Source organism: Oncorhynchus clarkii, chromosome 8 (assembly GCF_045791955.1).
Source record: "Oncorhynchus clarkii lewisi isolate Uvic-CL-2024 chromosome 8, UVic_Ocla_1.0, whole genome shotgun sequence".
NCBI classification, from domain to species: Eukaryota; Metazoa; Chordata; class Actinopteri; order Salmoniformes; family Salmonidae; genus Oncorhynchus; species Oncorhynchus clarkii.
This window is the reverse complement of record NC_092154.1, coordinates 22994287-23016116: the sequence shown is the minus strand read 5'-3', so window position 1 is coordinate 23016116 and position 21830 is coordinate 22994287. Positions and strand designations below refer to the sequence as shown.

Genomic DNA, 21830 nt, shown 5'->3' with positions numbered 1-21830 from the left:
TAAACGGTCAGGTCATACAGTATGTCAACTTGAACTATATTTGTGCTCTTACCCCCAGGGAACACCAGAGTTTGTCACTGTGGCCCAGTGTGTTCATTATTTTGAATGGAGAACATATGCAGCCTGCAAAAAGGATAAATACAAGCCCAATAAAGAGGTATGTCTGAATTGTGGTCTGCAGCTGTCAGGGCAGGATGTGTGTATGTCACCCATTTGTGATGTGTGTGCAGACGCGTGTGACTCAGTGGCAGTGTGTAAGGCATCGGTGATCCCACTGTGTGTGGGGGAGGTGAGTATGTGATGAGCACATTCACACCGTGGAAAATCACGACTTCTCAGCAAGTCCTTTGCTGTCTCTTGTTTAAAGAAAAAAAATGAATAGAATAAAGGAAATGTTTAATTTAAATGTAAAGTCATTCCAATATTACAATGAGTAAAGAAAACAACATGCTCTTTCCATGACAACCCTTATGTCAATTGTTAAATCCACTTCAAATTATTGTAGATGAAAGGGAGGACACAGGTTAAAGAAGGATCTTTAAGACTTCAGACAATTGAGACATGGATTGTGTATGTGTGCCATTTGAGTGTGAATAGACAAAATGTTTAAGTGCCTTTGAACGGGGTATGGTTGTAGGTGCAAGGGGCACCGGTTTGTGTCAAGAACTGCAACACATCTGGATTTTTCACCCTCAACGGTTTCCTGTGTGTATCAAGAATGTTCCACCACCCAAAGGACATCCAATTTGACACAACAGTGGGAAGCATTTTAGTCAACATTAGCCAGCATCTCTAGGGCGGCAGAGAGCCTAGCATTGGACCAGTAACTTAATGATCGCTGGTTCGAATCCCCGAGCCAACTAGTTGAACAATTGGTCAATGTGCCCTTGAGCAAGGCACTTAACTTTAATTGGTCCTCTAAGTTGCTCTGGATAAGAGTCTGCTAAATAACTAAATGGAAAATGGAAATGAAGGCTTTCGACACCATGTAGAGTCCATGCTCTGATGAATTGAGGCTTTTCTGAGGACAAAAGGGGGGTGCAATTCAATATTAGGAAGGTGTTCCTAATGTTTGGTATACTCAGTGTATGTTGGATTTCAGTTACAGTAGGTACCAGTCCAGAACAAACTGAAAATAGAAGACGATCAATCCTGGGATTTTGTAATTCTTTACTCTTTCACTCTGTGTCTAGGTCCCTTGCTATGTCTTTGACACGGATGGGAAAAAGCATGACCTGAACCCACTCATCAAACTCACAGATGGTTACCTGGTGGATGACTCGGATGATGAAGTTGACTTTTATATTAACATATGCAGAAGCCTAAGTGAGTTTCTTTACTGTGCTCAATTGTTTTATGAATAAGAAATTATACTGTATCAGTTCAGTGATACTGTTTACTCTTCTGTGAAAGTAGGGTATAACAATTTAAATCATGAATCTATATCAGTGGCCTTTAGTATGTATGTGTGTGTGTGTGTGTGTATATATATATATATATATATATATATATATATATACTTCATTTCACATTCTTAAAATAAATAGTGTGTGTATATATAGACAGACACACAGTTGAAGTCAGAAGTTTACATACACCTTAGCCAAATACATCTAAACTCAGTTTTTCCACAATTCCTGACTTAGGTCCCCGTCTTAGGTCAGTTAGGATCACCATTTTATTTTAAGAATGTGAAATGTCAGAATAATAATAGAGAGATTTATTTCAGCTTTTATTTCTTTCATCACATTCCCAGTGGGTCAGAAGTTTACATACACTCAATTAGTATTTGCTAGCATTGCCTTTAAATTGTTTAACTTGGGTCAAACGTTTCGGGTAGCCTTCCACAAGCTTCCCACAATACGTTGGGTGAATTTGGCCCATTCCTCCTGACAGAGCTGGTGTAACTGAGTCAGGTTTGGAGGCCTCCTTGCTCGCACACGCTTTTTCAGTTCTGCCCACACATTTTCTATAGGATTGAGGTCAGGGCTTTGTGATGGCCACTCCAATACCTTGACTTTGTTGTCCTTAAGCCATTTTGCCACAATTTTGAAAGTATGCTTGGGGTCATTGTCCATTTGGAAGACCCATTTGCGACCAAGCTTTAACTGATGTCTAGAGATGTTGCTTCAATATATCCACGTAATTTCCCTCCCTCATGATGCCATCTATTTTGTGAAGTGCACCAGTCCCTCTTGCAGCAAAGCATCCCCACAACATGATGCTGCCATCCCCGTGCTTCACGGTTGGTATGGTGTTCTTCGGCTTGCAAACCTCCCCCTTTTTCCTCCAAACATAACGATGGTCATTATGGCCAAATAGTTCTATTTTTGTTACATCAGACCAGAGGACAATGTTTGTCCAAAAAGTACAATGTTTGTCCCCATGTGCAGTTGCAAACCGTAGTCTGGCTTTTTTATGGCGGTTTTGGAGCAGTGGCTCGATTATAGGACTCGTTTTACTGTGGATATAGATACTTTTGTACCTGTTTCCTCCAGCATCTTCACAAGGTCCTTTCCTGCTGTCCTGGGATTGACTTACACTTTTCGCACCAAAGTACGTTCATCTCTAGGAGACAGAACGCGTCTCCTTCTTGAGCGGTATGACGGCTGCATGGTCCCATGGTGTTTATACTTGCGCACTATTGTTTGTACAGATGAACGTGGTACCTTCAGGCGTTTGGAAATTGCTGCTAAGGATGAACCAGACTTGTGGAGGTCTACAATTGTTTTTCTAAGGTCTTGGCTGATTTTCTTTTGATTTCCCATGATGTCAAACAAAGAGACACTGCGTTTGAAGGTAGGCCTTGAAATACATCCACAGGTACACCTCCAATAGGCTAATTTACATAATTTTTGTCAATCAGAAGCTTCTAAAGCCATGACATAATTTTCTGGAATTTTCCAAGCTGTTTAAAGGCACAGTCAACTTAGTGTATGTAAACTTCTGACCCACTGAAATTGTGAATTTGAAGTGAAGTAATCTGTCTGTAAACAATTGTTGGAAAAATCACTTGCGACATGCACAAAGTAGTTGTCCTAACCGACTTGCCAAAACTATAGTTTGTTAACAAGAAATTTGTGGAGTGGTTGAAAAACGAGTTTTAATGACTCCAACCTAAGTGTTCATAATTGCTCAAGGGCACATCGACAAATTTTTCACCTTGTTAACTCAGGGAATCGAACCAGAAACCTTTTCGGTTACTGGCACAACACTCTTAATCCCTAGGCTAATTCATCTCACCTCTGCCACCTCTACAGACCGACCAGAGAGCCCCTGCCCCGCAGGCTCTGCTGCCTGCTTGACCACCAGCAATGGCTCCTTCAGCATGGGCCTACCAACTACCCAGCTAGAGCTGATCTTCAAGGACCGGTACAGCCACGCTAAAGCCATACATAAACACAGGCAATGCTAATTGCTAGCTAGCAGCCTCTGTCTCTAGTCTTAGTATTTGCTTAATTTTGACCTCTTGGCTATCGACCAGCTCCAGAGCTGCGTTGCCTTGCTGAGCTGCTGACTTCTCTCTTTCTTACGGTGTCAGATTGAGGCTGCGATATGAGGGAGCCTCAGTCAGCCCGCCGGACTTCTGCAGTGGCCATAACCCTGCTGTCACCATCACTTTTATCTGCCCCTCACGCAGGCAGGAGGTAAGACGGAAGCCTGGGTGTCTGTCCCGTGGATCCCCTATTGATCACACTATTCATCATACTACAGAAAGTATTAATACATAGAATAGTGTATTTCATAAAATAGAAGTATGCTTCACGTCAACCTAAATTTAAACACTTTGGGTTAAACAACACGATCTCCCTTAGGCAGTTAGATGTTATTTTAGTCATGTGTGACCTTGCCATTACAGGGTAGTGACCCCAAGATGACAGCCAAGTCCAACTGCAGGTATGAGGTAGAGTGGGTGACGGAGTATGCCTGCCACAGAGACTACTTGGAGAGTCACAACTGCACCCTGTCCAGCAAGCAGCACGACATCAACATAGACCTCACCCACCTCACCCTCGGCCGTGAGTCTGCCATTCCCAGAGCATGCCAGGCTTTGAGAAACATTGGGCAATCCATATTTTTTTTTTGCGTAATAAAAGGAAGTAATGCTATGAATACTCATATGACTGTCCAAATTCCCCATAGACTCAGGCTAATTTTATTCACAGTTTATGATAGTTCCTCTAACAGTGAATGACGTGTTGAAATATATCACCGATATCACTGTGTCACGTTCTGTGTGTGTAGCTACAGACGACCCCTATATGGCTGAGGACAAGAGCAGCGATGGGAAGGACAACTATTTCTACTACCTGAATGTGTGTGGGGAGACCAAGGCAGGAGAGTGTGGTGACGACCAGCACTATGTGTCCACCTGCCAAGTCAAAGCAACGGGAGATGTCAAAAAGATTGCCGGGAGATACATGAATCAAACACTAAGGTTTTTAAAATATTAATAAACATCTTTTCTTGCCAGATGTCTTGTCTTCATATTTATCCATCTCAGCTTCTCTCTCCTTCTTTTCCCCTTATTTGTAACAATTGTCCCTTTTTATTGTTCTCTATTCCAGGTACTCTGATGGAGATCTGACTCTGATCTATCCAGATGGGAGCAGGTGTAGCTCGGGCTTTCAACGCATGACCATCATCAACTTTGAGTGCAACAAAACAGCAGGTGAGCATAACCCATAGCATGTCCAAGGAGAAAGCAAGGACCTTTTTAAATGAACAATGTTTTCTGCTGTAGAGGACTCTCCCCAATGACAGGTTAAAATATTTTCCATTACATTCCAGCTTATTCCTTATTTGTGTGTTTCTCAGGAAACGGTGGCCGTGGCTCGCCTGTGTTTGCTGGTGAGACAGACTGCACCTACTACTTTGACTGGCAGACGGCTTACGCCTGTGTCAAGGAGACGGAGGATCTACTCTGCATGGTCACAGACAACAAGACTGTACACTATAAGCATTATGACCTGTCCACCTTAACACGTTACCCTGGTAAGATGGAGTCCTGGATCATCTCCATTTGCAGAGAGCTTGAGTACTGCTTTCAGCTTCCATCCCAGTTGACGATCAGCATGTATCAATGTAAATGACCAGCCCCTTGACTTCCAGCTTTATACTTTAAGTAAAAGGGATCAGAAAGATGAGTATGAGCCCTAATACCTTTTAAATGTAAATTTAAGGTTTGGCGGGTCATGTTTCGGAGGACGCATAACTTGACCTTCGTCTCTCCCAAACCTGTTGGGGAGTTGCAGCAATGAGACAAGTTTGTAATTAGATCGCAATTGGATATCACAAAATTGGGGCGAAAAAGGTATATACTGTACACTGAGTATACCAAACTTTAGGAACACCTTCCTAATATTGAGTTGCACCCCACTCTTTTGCCCTCAGAACAGCCTCAATTCATCGGGTCATGGACTCTACGAAGTGTCGAAAGCATCCCACAGGGTTGCTGGCCCATGTTGACTCCAATGCTTCCCACAGTCGTGTCAAGTTGGCTGGATGTCCTTTTGGTGGTGGACCATTCTTGAGACATGGGAAACTGTTGAGCGTGAAAAACCCAGCAGCATTGCAGTTCTTGACACAAACCGGTGTACCTGGCACCGACCTTACCCTGTTCAAAGGATCTTAAATCTTTTGTCTTGTCCATTCACCCTCTGAATGGCACACATACATAATCCATGTCTCAAGGGTTCAAGATCCTTCTTTAACCTGTTTCCTCCTCTTCATCTACACTCATTTGAAGTGGATTTAACAAGTGACATCGATAAGGGATCATAGTTTTCATCTTGATTCACCTGGTCAGTCCCATGGAAAGAGCATGTTTTGTATAGTCAGTGTATATGCTAAACCACATAACTTGTCTTGTGCCTTTCAGAGTCTGAGTCGGCCCAGAACTGGGAGGCTGTGGATGCCAATGCCCCCAAGTCCGACTGGATGCGCTACTACGTCAATGTGTGTCACAAAGTCCTCCAGCAGGGGGCCACCAGCACCTGCCCCGAGGACGCTGCCATCTGTGCAGTGGGTACGTCTGGAGAAGATCTGGGCCTGTTTTCATAAAGTGTCTGAGTAGGAGTGCTGTTCTAGGATCAGGTCCCCCATGTTCATTATGATCTAAAATGCACAACTGAGTCTAGACCTACTCTGAGACGCTTTCTGAATACAGGCCCTGACTCTTATCTGTACACGGACAACATGCTGTCAAATCTGAGAGAACAAGATGGCTTATAGGTTGTAGCTTGTTTGTTGCCTTTCAAAAATGTATTCCATCCTCTCCTTTAGGAAAGGAAAAAGTCATCAGCTTGGGCAAATTTCTCACCTCCCCTACCAAGACTGACAGCAACGACATACAGCTGGTATACACTGAGGGAGGAGAATGCAGGAAGCACACAAAAATCAAGACCATCATGATTCTGAAGTGCAAGCCAGGTGAGAGTGTTAGAAATAGTTAGTTGCAGAGTCCAAGGTGAACAACTGTTCGCCTGAAAGTAGTTGCATTTTATACCGAAACGTTGTTCCTTTTTTATAATTGAACATGAAAAACGGTTCGATACTAGGATTTTTGTTACTTTCGGTACTTCTGTCAAATGTCTCACGTTGTCTACTGATTTGATAGAGGATCAAGTCTGTATCAGTGCTGCCAATGTCCCCTTTTAGCATGAGAGCACCGTGCCTGCTCCATGCCTGCTCCACTTCCTCATTGCTAGCTCTAGCCTGTCCTGAGAAACCACTGCACTCACTAGGAGCCTGGGCTGCATCACCACTTATGCTGTACAGAAGTTAAAACACTTGAATGATCCAACACGGCACATAAAATGTTGAAAAGGTTAATTACTGTTTGCAAAACAATGTCCATTACAGGCTAAAATACTTTCCATTGTAGCCTAGGAAGCCGATAGTGGGTGTTAGATATGCGATATCATCTAAGCTTGATGTGCCCAGCCGGTAATACACTTGTGGATTTTTTTTTTGTCCTACCTTGATGTTGTCTTTAAAGTCTAGCTGTTCAACTCCTCCTGACTTTCTGTGTGTCCCCCGTCTCCCCCCCTGTCCTACCCAGGTGACCTAGAGAGTGCCCCCATCATGCGGAGTGTGTCCAGTGACGGCTGTGTGTATGAGTTTGAGTGGTACACGGCTGCAGCCTGCGTCATGTCCAGGACAGAGGGGGACAACTGCAAGGTGGAAGACCCTAAAGCTGGTAGGTCACATGGAACCAGATGCCTACCAGAAATTTGTGTCCATGTGTCCAGAACTTTAATATTGTTTCATATGGAAGCAGGGAGACAAGGACAGGAGGTTTAGATTATGGAGATGTAATATAGCTGTTTGATGCGTTACTATAATTTTCTCTTGTCTTCTCTCTCCAGGGTTCTCATTTGATCTGTCCCCCCTGTCTAAACCTGGAGGAGGCTTCTACAACATGTCCAATGGAGATTATGACTACTTAATTAACGTCTGTGGCTCTGTCACTGCAGCCAAATGCCCTCTGAAGGCTGGGGCCTGCCAAGTGGACCAAAGGCATGTATTAACCATTTAAATCAACCCTTCTTGTCATACTAAATCCCTGTGGATGTACAATAGGTGGAAGTGCCCTATTACAGTGGTAGGAAAATAGGATCAAGCCTATACCTGGGGTCCGTACATGTGCTTCAGAGTTCAGAGGTTAGAGGAGGACTGAATAGTCACTGTTTAGTCTGAAGTAATGGATGGATATACTGTAGCTTCTGTTCTTATGTTTGGTGTGTCTGTCTGCTACAGTGGCTCTAATTCATGGAGCCTGGGGGAGTTTAACTCTCAGCTGTCCTACTATGATGGGATGATCAAGCTGTCCTACAATAACGGCTCTCAGTACAACAACATGCAGCACACCCTTCGCTCCACTATGATCTCCTTCCTCTGTGACCGAGAGGCCGGCGCTGGAAAGCCAGAGTTTCAGGTACTGACTGGGTCCTAGAGGCGAAAGTAACGCATACCTATTTAGGAGAGGTGCTGGCTAGCGGAGTGGAACAGTTAAAAAATAAAGGAGAGCCGAGCCGCACACTCTAGGAGTTCAGATGCAAAAATATTTATGTCCAATGTTTCGACAGACAAGCTGTCTTGATCAGGGTATATGTCCTGCTGACAGATCTCATCCAATCTCTAATATGTAGTTCCTCATATCTTTCACATATGCACTGTTCCACCTGTAGTATTTATACCATGAACGTACCATTATTCATAACCATGTTGATCCTCACAGGTAGAAGACAAGTACACCTATAACTTCAGGTGGTATACGTCCTATGCCTGTCCAGAGAGGCCACAGGAGTGTGTGGTAACAGACCCCAACAGTCTGGACCAGTACGACCTCTCCAGGTGAGAATTCCCTGCACAAGGTTATGTTATGACTAGGGCTAGAAGTTTTCCCAGGCCACAAAGCTTCCTTTGTCCTGGTCAGGTCATGGGGTCAAGAAAAATGATTTGTCCTAGTTATGTCCAATGAAGGCAGACAAGAAACAATATTTGAAGAATAATGTGTGTAACCCTCCGTCCGCTCTCTGTCTTCTCTCTCAGTCTTTCACTGTCTAGTGGAGGGAGGAACTGGCAGGCCATGGACCTGTCTGACCCTAACAACCTGAGGAAGTACTACATCAATGTGTGTCGTCCTCTGAATGCCGTGCAGGGCTGTGACCGCCAGGCCTCCGTCTGCCAGATGAAATACGAGCCTCAGCAGGTTAGTGTAAAAGCTCCAGGATGACCTACAGGAGGAGGTTTACACACTATGATGTGTGTTAAACACTGTTAGGGTCATGGAACTTACACTTTAGTTTCCTTCTATCACCAGAGTACAGTATTTATCCAATGGCATTGTCTGGAAAACAGAGCATTAAACAGCAATAAAAAGTTGAGACTTTTCTACAAATTATATGTATCTTTTTTTTGTTATTGATATCAATTGAAGGTAAGACTGTTAGTATCCCTCTTCTGGTCCTGGTAGCCATCCCTGTGGGTCTGTCTTAGTACTGAACTGTAGCCCGATGTGATTCTGGTCTTTCTCTGTGTGTTGTCTTCAGGGCATTCTGTCTGAAACAGTGTCTGTCAGTAACATGGGCCTGGCTAAGAGAGGTCCAGTGATCGAGGAGAAGGACCGTCTGCTGCTGGAGTACACGGGCGGCTCCAAGTGCATCTCAGATGGACTGAAACTCACCTACACTACACGTATCCACCTGGTCTGCTCCAGAGGGTCTGTGGTAAGTGAAATGGCATATTTATAGAGCACTGTGTCAAAAAAATCTATATCATAACCTCTGTCTAGGATTTTAAGAGTGAGATGGGCCTGTATTTATCTGTATCCACAGTCATCCGGCCCTCGTTTCCTTAGTTATGGAAACTGCACTGCCAACTTCATGTGGGAGACCGGGGCAGCTTGTGCCATCAGTACTGCTGATGACAAGAACAAGGTGAGTTTTTTTTCAACTTGAAGCGAATGTTTATCTCTAAAGTCTTTAGATCTTCTGTTATAGATTTGGTGAGGTGTCGTCAATGATTTTAAATGATTCTTTGTTCTATTCTATGGCAGACCTGCTCTGTGAGGGATCCCAACACCGGCTTTGATTTCAATCTGCATCCTCTGTCCTCCAAGACTGGCTACAAGGCTGAGGGGAATGGGAAAACGTTTGTGGTAAGTCCCTTTCAAAATGATTTGATATGTATCTAGATGCATGGGCTCAGATACGATACAGGAACGATATGTTTTAGTTTGAAACTATTCAGTTTGATTAGAAGTACATATCAATGAGATACGATTTGATGCATTTGTTATATAAACGCATTCATTTTCCATTCTAAATTGGGTCTCTGTGCTGACCTCTCTCTGTGTGTGTGGTTGTGATGAAACTGGGCTTCTACCAACCCGAAATCACCATCGCCAATGAAATAATTTGTCATTTTTGCAGATTAAAAGGGTTTGCGCTAGTAATGTATCAATATGTATCTTTACAAATGAGCTATGGCATGGCCAATGAATATATAGCACAACTTTGGGTTTCACCCCCGTTTCGAAATCAGATGGCAGACCGTTTGGAAGTTTTATTTTCCCCGCATGGACCACGCAGTGTGTATAGAAACAGTGATGTCCTCGCTATGAAATGATCAACTTTACCCTGTATGTCTAAAATTGATCATGTACAGTACCAGTCAAAAGGTTGGACACGCCTACTAATTCCAGGGTTTTTCTTTATTTTTACTATTTTCTACGTTGTTGAGTAATAGTGAAGACATAAACTATGAAATAATACATATGGAATCATGTAGTAACCACCTTTTTTTTAACAAATCAAAATATATTTGAGATTTGAGATTTTTCAAAGTTGCCACCCTTTGCCTTGATGACAGCTTTGTACACTCTTGGCATTCTCTCAACCAGCTTCATGAGGTAGTCACCTGAAATGCATTTCAACTAACAGGTGTCCCTTGTTAATTTGTGGAATTTCTTTCCTTCTTAATGCGTTTGAGCAAATCAGTTGTGTTGTGACAAGCTAGGGTTGGTATACAGAAGATAGCTCTATTTGGTAAAAGACCAAGTCCATATTATGACAAAAACAACTCAAATAAGCAAAGAGAAATGACAAAGGACAAGAAGGTCAGTCAATGCGGAACATTTCAAGAAGTTTTTAAAGTTTCTTCAAGTGCAGCTGCAAAAACCATCAAGCTCTGTGATGAAACTGGCTCTCATGAGGACCGCCACAGGAATGGAAGACAGATTTACCTCTGCTGCAGAGGATATGTTCATTAGAGTTAACTGCACCTCAGATTGCAGCCCAAAATAGTTAAATTAACAGACACATCTCAACATCAACTATTCAGAGGAGTCTGCGTGAATCAGGCCTTCATGGTTGAATTGCTGCAAAGAAACCACTACTTAAGAACACCAATAAGAAGAGACTTGCTTGAGCCAAGAAACACAAGCTGTCTGATGAGTCCAAATGTTTGATTTTTGTTTCCGAACGCCGTCTCTTTGTGAGACGCAGAGTAGGTGAATGGATGATCTCCACATGTGTGGTCCCCACTGTGAAGCACGGAGGAGGTGGTGTAATGGTGTTTGGGTGCTTAGCTGGTGACACTCTCAGTGATTTATTTAGAATTCAAAGCACACTTAACCAGTATGGCTACCACAGCATTCTGCAGCGATACTCCATCCCATCTGGTTTGCTCTTAGTGGGACTATAATTCGTTTTTCAACAGGACAATGACCCAACATACTTCCAGTCTGTGTAAGGGCTATTTGACCAAGAAAGAGAGTGATGGAGTGCTGCATCAGATGACCTGGCCTCCACAATCACCTAACCTCAACCCAATTGAGGTGGTTTTGGATGAGTTGGACCACAGAGTGAAGGAAAAGCAGCCACCAAGTGCTCAGCATATGTGGGAACTCCTTCAAGACGGTTGAAAAAGCATTCCAGGTGAAGCTGGTTGAGAGAATGCCAAGAGTGTGCAAAGTGGTCATCAAGGCAAGACTTTGAAGAATCTCAAATATAAAATATATATTGATTTTTATTTTATTTTTAATTTAAAGGTGGTTACTACATGATTCCCTGTTATTTCATAGTTTTGATGTCTTCATTATTATTCTGCGATGTAGAAAATAGTAAAAATAAAGAAAAACACTTATAAACTTTTGACTGGAATTGTACACATATTGTGGATCGGACCCATTTTTTTTGTTTTTTTTTGTCTAAAATAACATACCCAAATCTAACTGCCTGTAGTTCAAGACCTGAAGCAAGGATATGCATATTATTGATACAATTTGAAAGGAAACACTTTGAAGTTTGTGGAAATGTTAAATTACCATAGGAGAATATAACACAATAGATCTGGTAAAAGATTATATAGTTTTATTTATTTTTGTTCCATCTTTGAAATGCAAGATAAAGGCCACAATGTATTATTCCAGTTTAGGCGCCATTTCGATTTTGGCCACTAGATGACAGCAGTGCATGTGCAACTTTTTAGATTGATCCAGTGAAACATTGCATTTCTGTTGAAAATGTTGTATCAAGTCTGCCCAAATGTGCCTAATTGGTTTATTAATACATTATCATGTTCAAAACTGTGCACTCTCTTCAAACAATACCATGGTATTATTTCACTGTAATAGCTACTGTAAATTGGACAGTGCAGTTAGATTAATAAGAATTTAAGCTTTCTTCCCATATCAGATATGTCTATGTCCTGGGAAATGTTATTTTTACTTACAACCTTATGCTTATCACATTAGCTCAACCGTCCTGCAGGGGGACACCGATCCTTTAGAGGTTATTAAAGCAAAAATGATTGCTGATGGTGAACCCGAACAATCAAAATATAATCTAATTTAGCCTAAGCCCCGATCAGCAGGTAGCCTACAATATATAGCCAGATGAGTCGATCAGCAGGTATGCCATATGTCAAACTCATTCCACGGAGGGTCGAGTGTCTGCGGGTTTTCGCTCCTCCCTTGTATTTGATTGAATTATTAAGGTCACGAATTATACACCACACCAGGTTGTCTATGGCTTAATTGAAAGAAAAAACCTGCAGACTCTAGGCCCTCCATGGAATAAGTTTGACACCCCTGAGGTAGTCGAAATAGCCAGATGAGTCGTGGCTCCGGCACTCGCTTAGGCTACTTTAGTCTGGTAAAAACAGTTTTCAACAAGGTATTTGATAACAATAACCTAGCAAATAACAGTGGTTGTCACTCAACGAATAAAACCTAAAATTGCGCCATTTTACAAACATTTGAATGCTGAAGGTGACTTGCGGCCTACCTCTCGTTGGTGAGTGCGTGAAACAGTGCGCAGTTTGACGAGGCTACTGATATTGCCTGTGTTGTTTGGCATGCAAATTGACTTGTAGATCAATGACTGTCAACATAGTTACATGCTTAGTTCAACACTGAAGGAGAGGACATATCATTTGTCACAAAAACAATTGTGTATTTTCGGGATGTAGAAATAAAATAATTTTATGACAGATTTGGATCGGTTTGTGGTCCGCGTCAAAAATTGCCCAAGGGATCGATGTATACCCAAGCAGTTTTAGTCCTGTTTCCTTTTTTTAAAACTTCTCCACGCAGTGGCAGGTTGTAGCCTCTGGCTATAGCAGAAATGGCACATTCCCAGAAATGTTGACTACTGTCCATCGTCCCTGTCAAATAAATGTCATAAAATCAACTAAAGTGAATCCATTTCCCAGACTAGCTCTGGTTTCCTGTTCCTGACTTGACTTCTGTTGCAATGAAATGTACACATACACATTGTTTGTGTAGCAGTGTTTTGGGGCACTGTGCCTGACTATATGACCCCCCCCCCAGGTGAATATCTGTGACGAGGTGGCGGAGTGTAGTAAGGACCAGGGGATGCCTGTAGCTGGCTGTGAGCTGGACCATGGCCTGGTTGTTGGTCCTGTGGGAGTGGAGAGATCTCTACAGTACTCTACTGACGGCCTGCTCACACTCACATACAAAGGAGACCTGGACAGGCCTACAGGTACAGTCAATGGACCCAGCTATCTTCAATCATCACAGCTGCTCCCTTTGACATAAATGCATCATTTGCAAAAAAAATTGTTGTACACACAGTCTTATATAATAGAGTTGCACATTACAGATCTCAAGTTAGGATCCATCCTATGGCAATATTAGCATGGCTGCTATATCCTGCATTTCTCAAACATTTTTGACTTAGATTTGCCAGAAGTTTTGTGTAATTTCCCCCAGTAGTTTTGAAAGTAGCGCTCATGAGCCAAAACAGGCCAAAATGGTGTACAATTGTGTAGAACGTCATTGTTCTCGAGCCTCTGTAACGTGTACCCAAAGAGAGTAAAAAAACAAACAATGTGGTGTTGAGCTCACCCTGCAACCTCAATGGACAATACTGGGCCGACCTGAACCCTCCTCCCATTTTAATCCTTGCAACCTCATTGGACATCATTCCACCTGCCAATCAACATTGTCCATCACGTTTGGGATCGGTTGACAATTATCTTTTACATGTATTTGTGTGGCTACAATTCCATCTTTAAAAAACATGAGCTGGCGCACACCCAGAAAAATTTGGTTGTGTGGCGGTGCTGACTAACGGCGAAAGAAAGTCGCACACTCCATATATAAACTCCCAGCAATTTAGTGGGTATTTACCAACGTTTCAGCATCACTGTGCCTTCCTCAGGGTAATGTCATTAATACTTGAACCAGGTTATATAGACAAACAGTGCAATTAGTGCAACCAATGACAATTGTGAGAGATGTGTCATAATGAATTAGTGAAACTGTTAAAAAAAAATATATATATATATATATAGTTTATGGCATATTAAATATATTACGCTGTTGTTATATAGAAACACAATTTAATATTTTACATCATATTAGCGTCAAGATACATTATTGTTTAATTAAATTTCACATAATTGATTCGTATTTCATATTTGTAACATGTAATCTTTTGGTTCAACCTTAATGTATAATGAGCGTCATCAACAGGGGGAACATATTAGGTGTTCGCTAATAAGCTGTAGCAAGAATATATCTATTTATAAGACTTGTTCATAAAAGAAAGATTTGATCATAAGAGCCTGAGATCAAAGTCAATATTCAGACCAATAGGGGTCAATGTTTTTAGATAGGATATATCCAGTAAGCCTCCCTTTTGTAGTAGTAGGATCTCGATGTCTTCTTGTGAATTCTATGGTTTTTACTAGATTACTTGTAGTTTTTCGTCTGTAATTTTTGTAATGACTTGGTGCTGCCTATCTTGGCCAGGACACTCTTGAAAAAGATATTTTAAATCTCAATGAGCTCTTCCTGGTTAAATAAAAATAATATAAATAAATGACTCAATTATGTGAAATTGAATTAAAGAATAATGTATCTTGATGCTAATATGATCTACAATATTCAATTATGTTTCTGTATGATAACAATATCGTAATATTTAATATGCCATAAACTATATATATTTTATCAGTTTCACTAATTCATTTTAATTAACTTAATCATTATGACACACCCCTCACTGTTGTCATTGGTTGCACTAATTGCACTGTTTGTCTACATAACCTGATTCAAGTATTCATGACATTACCCTGAGAAAGGCAGAGTGATACTGAAACATTGGCTAAATACCCACTAAATTGCTGGGGGTTTAAATATGGAGTGTGCGACTTATTAGTTTACAATGCCATCTTTAACACAACATTTTCTTGTTTGCAGAGAAAATGTATTGGGAGAGAGAAATTAAACTACTACCAGGGTCTAATAAATCTACCTTCTAATTTCAGATGTTTTCTAGCTTCTGATGCCTGGATTTGATCAATGTATTTTTGCTCTTATCAAAAGAACAAATTGTAAGCGCATGTAACCACTCATCCCACTTGCTTCAGAGCGCATGTTCATTACATGACAGGAATGAGCACGTAGATCTCATGCACTAAATGAGGTTAGAATGTAAGAACTCTGTGCCTTTTTCCGCTGGGAGAGGACTGTATATCGCTTATTATGCATGTATGAGCTACACATTGACGTGTTGAGTCCAAAACAAGAGGTTTAAATAATAATAATTTAAAAAAAACTTAGTTTTCAATCCTCTGGAAAATCCCTTTTTAATGAGTCAGTTCATAAACATTTGGTCTGATAACTGTCCTGATTCCTCCCTTCTCCCCCAGGCACCAGGGACACCTTCACCATTAGTTTTGTGTGTGACCAGGACGCCCACCCTGGCACTCTGAAACTGGTCCGGGAGGAGCTCAGCTCGTCTACACACGTCACCCATGATGTCCTCTTTGAGTTCTCCACAGCCCTGGCATGCATCCCTGCCCCTGTGGACTGTCAAATCACTGGTAGGAACAACACTGTCAATGTCTTCAAAACAGTGTGGATGTCTTCAGTATGTCTCTAACGAGGCATATATCACTTTATCCACCTTACCCATTTCTATGACCAGAGTTTGTTATTTTCATTAATTGAAAGATGTTGTTTGTCCTTCCATTTTAGATTCCCATGGTAACGAGTATGACCTGAGTCACCTGAGCAGGGACAGTGAAGACAGTCCCTGGGTGGCCATCGACACGGCTGAACAGGCTAAGAAACGCAGCTTCTTCATCAACGTGTGTAAACCTCTGCCTCCGGTCCAGGGCTGCCCGGGTGAGTCACACGCCATGAGCCTATGTTGATATGCCAGCCAATGAGGAGGTATACCTCTGTGCTGTACCATCAGTTTAGCATTACTCTTTTTATTTTATTTAAAAATATATATAATACATTTTCTCCGCAATTTCGTGGTATTCAATTGTTAGTAATTACTATCTTGTCTCATCGCTACAACTCCCGTACGGGCTCGGGAGAGACGAGGGTTGAAAGCCATGCGTCCTCCGAAACACAACCCAACCAAGTCCCACTGCTTCTTAACTCAGCGCGCATCCAACCCGGAAGCCAGCCGCACCAATGTGTCGGAGGAAACACCCTGCACCTGGCTACCTTGATTAGCGTGCACTGCGCCCACCAGGAGTCGCTGGTGCGCGATGAGACAAGGATATCCCTACCGGCCAAACCCTCCCTAACCCGGAAGATGCTAGGCCAATTGTGCGTCACCCCACGGACCTCCCGGTCGCGGCCGGATGCGACAGAGCCTGGGCGATGCAGTGCCATAGACCACTGCGCCACCCGGGAGGCCCTCAGTTTAGCATTACTCTTGACAATTTTTAGCTTTGTGTTTTAACTACTGTACATGCATCTGTGTGCATCTGCAGCGGGCCTCTTAGGTGCATGTGCCACCATGGAGGGTAAAGGTGTGAACCTGGGCTACGTCCAGTCCAGCCCCCAGGTGGCCTCTGACGGCTCCATCAGCATCGTCTACCTCAACGGGGACCGCTGTGACACAGACCACTACTCCACACGTATCATCTTCCAGTGTGACGACAACCCTGTGAGTAAAATACACGCATCTTGTTCTCTGGGAATGCTCTTCTATGTTATGGCCATATAGTTGGTGTACATATCAATGGCAGGAATCTGTGAAATTTTACTTATTGATGTTACTGATCCTAATACCATATATTTTCCCTCCTAATACCTATATTTTTCTTGGTTGGTTCCTTTACTAATAGGGTTCTCCTGTATTTGACCGCCAAGACGGCTGTGAATATGTGTTCATCTGGAGAACCTCCGAGGCGTGCCCTCTCACCAGCGCTCAGGGTAGGCTTGAAAGACGAGGCTACCATGTTTAATGTTGTGGCTCTGACTAAGACTGTTACTTCTATCCACTAGTGTCATCATCATGCTCAAGTTAACTCTCCTCTCCCTGACTCCTGCAGGTGAAAACTGTAAAGTCAAGGACCCCAGAAGTGGCTACATATTTGACATGAGCTCCCTGTCAGGGAAGGACTACATGGTGAAGAGTGGCCAGTACCAGTACCACTTCTCTGTCTGTGGGGGGCTTCAGCGGGGGATCTGCACACACAAAGACACAGGCAGTGACCAGGCGTCAGTCTGTCAGGTGGAAGGCAGCACCCACAGAATTGCCGGTATGCAAACCTGTATAAAATATTTGGTCTTTAAGAAAGCTTTGATTTTGGTTGGTTAGTAACTGATCAAAAACCTCAGGCATGTTGCTTTTGTTTTATAATGTATTAGGCATTGCCTCACAGACTCTGAGCTATGTTGGAGAACAGCTGCTACTCAACTACACTGGTGGGGAGACCTGCCATAGGATCTATCAGAGATCCACAGCGATCTACTTCTCCTGTCATCCTAAAATGAACCCTGTGAGTCTGAGCGAAGCGAAAGCGTGAACCTCTAATGCAACTTCTCTGCTTGTCCCAATGTGTGCTTGGATGTGGTAATTACTGGGGTTGTTTTGTGTTGTTTCTGCCTATAGGGGGTGCCAGAATTTATCAAGGAGACTGCAGAGTGTACCTACCTCTTTACCTGGCGAACAGCTCTCGCCTGTATCCCTGTGAAAACTACCAGCTGCTCATACCAGTACGCATAGTCATGTTTTATTATATTCTGGGAGCCCTCTTCCAACCACAACCTTCTCTTTCTCCCAGACAATGACTGGTTTCCCCTTTGTCTCCTATCTTTCTGACTACTTTTTATTCTTCCTCTCACAGAGATTCTAATGGAAACTCGTACGACCTCTCCTCTCTGGCCCTGAACTCCAGAAACTGGGTGGTGGAGCCCAGCACTGGGAAGCAGGAGCGCTACTACATCAACGTCTGCAAGTCTCTGGTGCAACAGGGGGGTCAGTGCCTATCCCTCAACACCAGCATCCGTTATATGAAGGACACTGGTGGCGCCTATATCCTTATTTATTTCCCCATTTGTGTGAACAAATATCAACATTCTCATAAAGTCTTCATTCACAGTTTGAATGTGGTGCAATTATGCTCACCTTCTGAACCATGGGACTGTTGTAGGCTCCTGGAAGTGTCCGTCCAACGCAGCGTCCTGTCTGAAGAGTGGGGAGCATTATGTGAGTCTGGGAGAGGCCGAGTCGGCCCCACAGTGGGACCAGAACATCCTTGTACTCAAGTACACCAACGGAGAGATGTGTTCCGGTGGACAAAGGAATAAGAGCACCATCATACGCTTCAAATGTGACCGTGACAAAGTGGTAAGGGATTATCGACATCACACACATGCAGATACACATACACGCATAAACACAAATATGCACACGCACAGATATGCACACACATTTAGGTAGAGCATGGCGTTTGCAACGCCAGGGTTGTGGGTTCGATTCTCACGGGGGACCAGTATGAAAATGAATGCACTCACTACGGTAAGTCCCTCTGGATAAGAGTGTCTGCTAAATGACTCAAATGTAACTGAGTAGACGGACTGTGTTTCTGCCCCAGGACTCAAGACCAACCCTGATCATGGCCATAGAGGACTGTGTCTATACCTTTGTGTGGTTCACTGCAGCCGCCTGCCCCCTCAACAGCAGCCAGCATGGCGACTGCAGAGTCACCAATCCAGTCACCGGTGAGTGCCATTCCCACGCACAGCCACTTAAACCTGAAAGACCGCTGCCTGCACTAGACCATATAAAAAAATCTGAGAAAGTATTTGCAGTTAGTATGATTATCATTGAAAAATACCATCATTCTCATAGAATCTCCGTGCAGTAGTTAAGCACACGACTGCAAAGAGTTACTGAGAAACTCCTCCATGTGCTATAGTTTTAAAAAATAAATTTGAACACGTGTATGTATGTACTGTGTTGCCCTCCTGAACCCAGGCCACCTCTTTGACCTGAATGGACTAAGCCAGGAGGGAGGCTACACTGTGTATGACAACCTGGACCCTAGGAAGATGTTCCGGCTCAACGTGTGTGGGGAAGTGGCCAACGCAGGTTGTGGACCAGACACAGGTATGACCATATTCTATCTCACAAGCTCTGGGTTGGCTGGGAAAGCTCTCATACTGGTTAAAGCCACATCCCCTCGGGAATCAATCAACAGGCCTGCCATCCAGCAGTGATCAGCTTACTGAGCCATGGACCAGACAGGGGTCCCAAGACAACTGTGTAGAAATTAAGCAGACTCTTCTAGACAATGTTGGTTTGTTCAGTGGTATTTTGTAATAGGTCTGTGGCTCTGCTTTAGACTTAGGACTGTGAGGCTGGTTCTCCAGTATGTTACCTTCCTGGATGAAGAGAACTAGATGTTCAAAGACATTCAAGCATTCACATGAGACATTTTGAAATGAAAAAAGTGAACAAAAAATGTGGCGCAGCGGTCTAAGGCACTGCATCACGTGCTTAAGACCCGGACATCACTACAGACCCGGGTTCGATCCCGGGCTGTATCGGGAGTCCCATAGGGCGCAGAGCACAATTGGCCCAGCATCGTCTGGGTTAGGGGAGGGTTTGGCCAGGGGGGGTTGGCTGGGGGAGTTTTACTTGGCTCATCGCGCTCTAGCGACTCTGGCAGGCCGGGCGCCTGCAGGCTGACCTCGGTCGTCAGTTGAACGGTGTTTCCTCCTCTGGCTTCCGGGTTAAGTGGGCGGGTGTTAAGAAACGCGGTTTGGCGGGTTATGTTTCAGAGGATGTATTACTCCACCTTCGCCTCCCGAGCCTGTCGGAGTTGCAGTGATGACAAGCTCGAAAGTAGGGAGAAAAAGGGGGTGAAATACAAAATAAACATATTTAAAAAAATGAATCCTTGTGCAAAGTTTCTAGAAATGGAGTGCTTAGACTTGAGTTTGATCAACGTAAACAGTCTGCTCAGTTGCTTATGGTAATGTAGTTGTTTGTGCGTGAAGGTGCAGGTGTGTGTATCAAGGAGACCAAGAGTGCTCTGAGTGGCGGGCGGGCCAGCAGGAAGCTGTCATACCTGGACCAGGTAGTGGAAATGACCTATGAGGGCGGGGCTGTGTGTGCAGCCAACCCTGCCATCACACACAAAAGCATCATCAGCTTTGTATGCAAGGCCCACGCAGAGGCCAGCACGGGGCCAGTACTGGTGTACTCAGACAAGAACACGTGCACACACTTCTTCTCCTGGCACACGCCCCTGGTGTGCGAACAGCAGGTAATTACAAGTGTTTTTTCCCAATTCCAAAACAACCCGTTTCCTGCCTCATACTGAGTATAACTGAAAAGTTTAGATGGACGTAAGTAATATGGCAATTTGCATTACCTAGCCCCTGATTGATAGGTGGAATTCCTTCAATAGTGCTTACCAGTCATGCCATACATATCCGGCAACCAGTGAGCCCTTGATGTAAATTCATTTCAAACAAGTCAATGTACTGGTCATCTATTGTTACTGATGTAAACTGACTGTCTGTGTTGAATAACCAAACTACATGCATGTGTTGCTTTACACAGGTGACTGAAAGATTTTCTTAATACATAACGTTTAGTCTGCTGAATTACCTCGACTGACATCCTATTGAGGTGTTCAGATCTCAACCAACAGCTGTCAACTTTCTGTTCAAATTTGGTGTACTGTATTGGGTGTATTATATCTAATAGGCCATTTAATATGTAAACATCTGTGCTAGCCGCCATCGTCTCTCTCTTTCATGATGTTTCCGTAGGTGAAGTGTTCAGTCCTGAACGGCTCTACCCTCATCGACCTGACTCCTCTGATCCATGTGACGGGCTACTACATGGCCACAGACGAGGACCTGGTGGACAAGGACCAGTCCCCTGACTTCTACATCAACATCTGCCAGCCCCTCAACCCCATCCCTGGGGTCACCTGTCCCCCAGGGGCCGCTGTCTGCATGGACCCTGACGATGGGCCCCCTGTTGTGAGTCATACGCAGAGAAACGCATGCGCACCACAACACACACACACACACACACAGAAGAAATGAAGACTCTTTAATAGTATTCCCTCTGTGTTTATGTTAAAGGAATTTGACTCCTATTTATTCATCAACCAATTCAATTAAAACACTCTGCCCATTTCTAAGAATTTGTCAGATACTTATTTGCATAAAATGGACAGAGACCAGTCTCAAAATCAATCAATAGCGTTTATTCTCGAGAGTACTGATTTTAGTACAATTTACATCAGGTTATATACTAAAAATGACGCCATAGGTTTTATTCTGTCCTTCCTCCATTCCGATACAATGGCAGTATAGTTCACAAGCCTTCCCACATTGTCCACCACCTGTTAAATAATCTACTACTAGCCCAAGGTATCTCCTCTCCCTGTGTAGAGACAGGATGTCCTGTAAGGAACACAGCATTCTAGCCGGTCTGACGATAACTTCATTCGTTTCTAACAAGGAACAGACAGTCCTTGTTCTACTTCTTGATTAAAATTACACACATTATATTCAG

At 43.3% G+C, this 21830-nt stretch overlaps 1 protein-coding gene across 1 annotated transcript in view; it reads left to right on the top strand.

The window, feature by feature from the left end:
- LOC139415119 (cation-independent mannose-6-phosphate receptor-like) overlaps positions 1-21830 on the top strand; it is a 40354-nt gene that overhangs the window by 3927 nt on the left and 14597 nt on the right. Inside the window, exons 4-35 of the mRNA XM_071162965.1 lie at positions 59-157; positions 1194-1326; positions 3261-3372; positions 3542-3647; positions 3860-4019; positions 4246-4438; positions 4569-4672; positions 4819-4995; positions 5882-6028; positions 6286-6432; positions 7064-7201; positions 7371-7521; positions 7762-7939; positions 8243-8358; positions 8557-8716; positions 9057-9233; positions 9342-9443; positions 9563-9664; positions 13340-13514; positions 15691-15864; positions 16019-16168; positions 16774-16949; positions 17131-17218; positions 17338-17547; positions 17657-17787; positions 17901-18004; positions 18136-18266; positions 18442-18638; positions 18886-19012; positions 19269-19400; positions 20300-20562; positions 21074-21289. Coding sequence (XP_071019066.1) covers positions 59-157; positions 1194-1326; positions 3261-3372; positions 3542-3647; positions 3860-4019; positions 4246-4438; positions 4569-4672; positions 4819-4995; positions 5882-6028; positions 6286-6432; positions 7064-7201; positions 7371-7521; positions 7762-7939; positions 8243-8358; positions 8557-8716; positions 9057-9233; positions 9342-9443; positions 9563-9664; positions 13340-13514; positions 15691-15864; positions 16019-16168; positions 16774-16949; positions 17131-17218; positions 17338-17547; positions 17657-17787; positions 17901-18004; positions 18136-18266; positions 18442-18638; positions 18886-19012; positions 19269-19400; positions 20300-20562; positions 21074-21289 — 4776 coding nt within the window. The remainder of the gene's footprint in view (positions 1-58; positions 158-1193; positions 1327-3260; positions 3373-3541; positions 3648-3859; positions 4020-4245; positions 4439-4568; positions 4673-4818; positions 4996-5881; positions 6029-6285; positions 6433-7063; positions 7202-7370; positions 7522-7761; positions 7940-8242; positions 8359-8556; positions 8717-9056; positions 9234-9341; positions 9444-9562; positions 9665-13339; positions 13515-15690; positions 15865-16018; positions 16169-16773; positions 16950-17130; positions 17219-17337; positions 17548-17656; positions 17788-17900; positions 18005-18135; positions 18267-18441; positions 18639-18885; positions 19013-19268; positions 19401-20299; positions 20563-21073; positions 21290-21830) is intronic.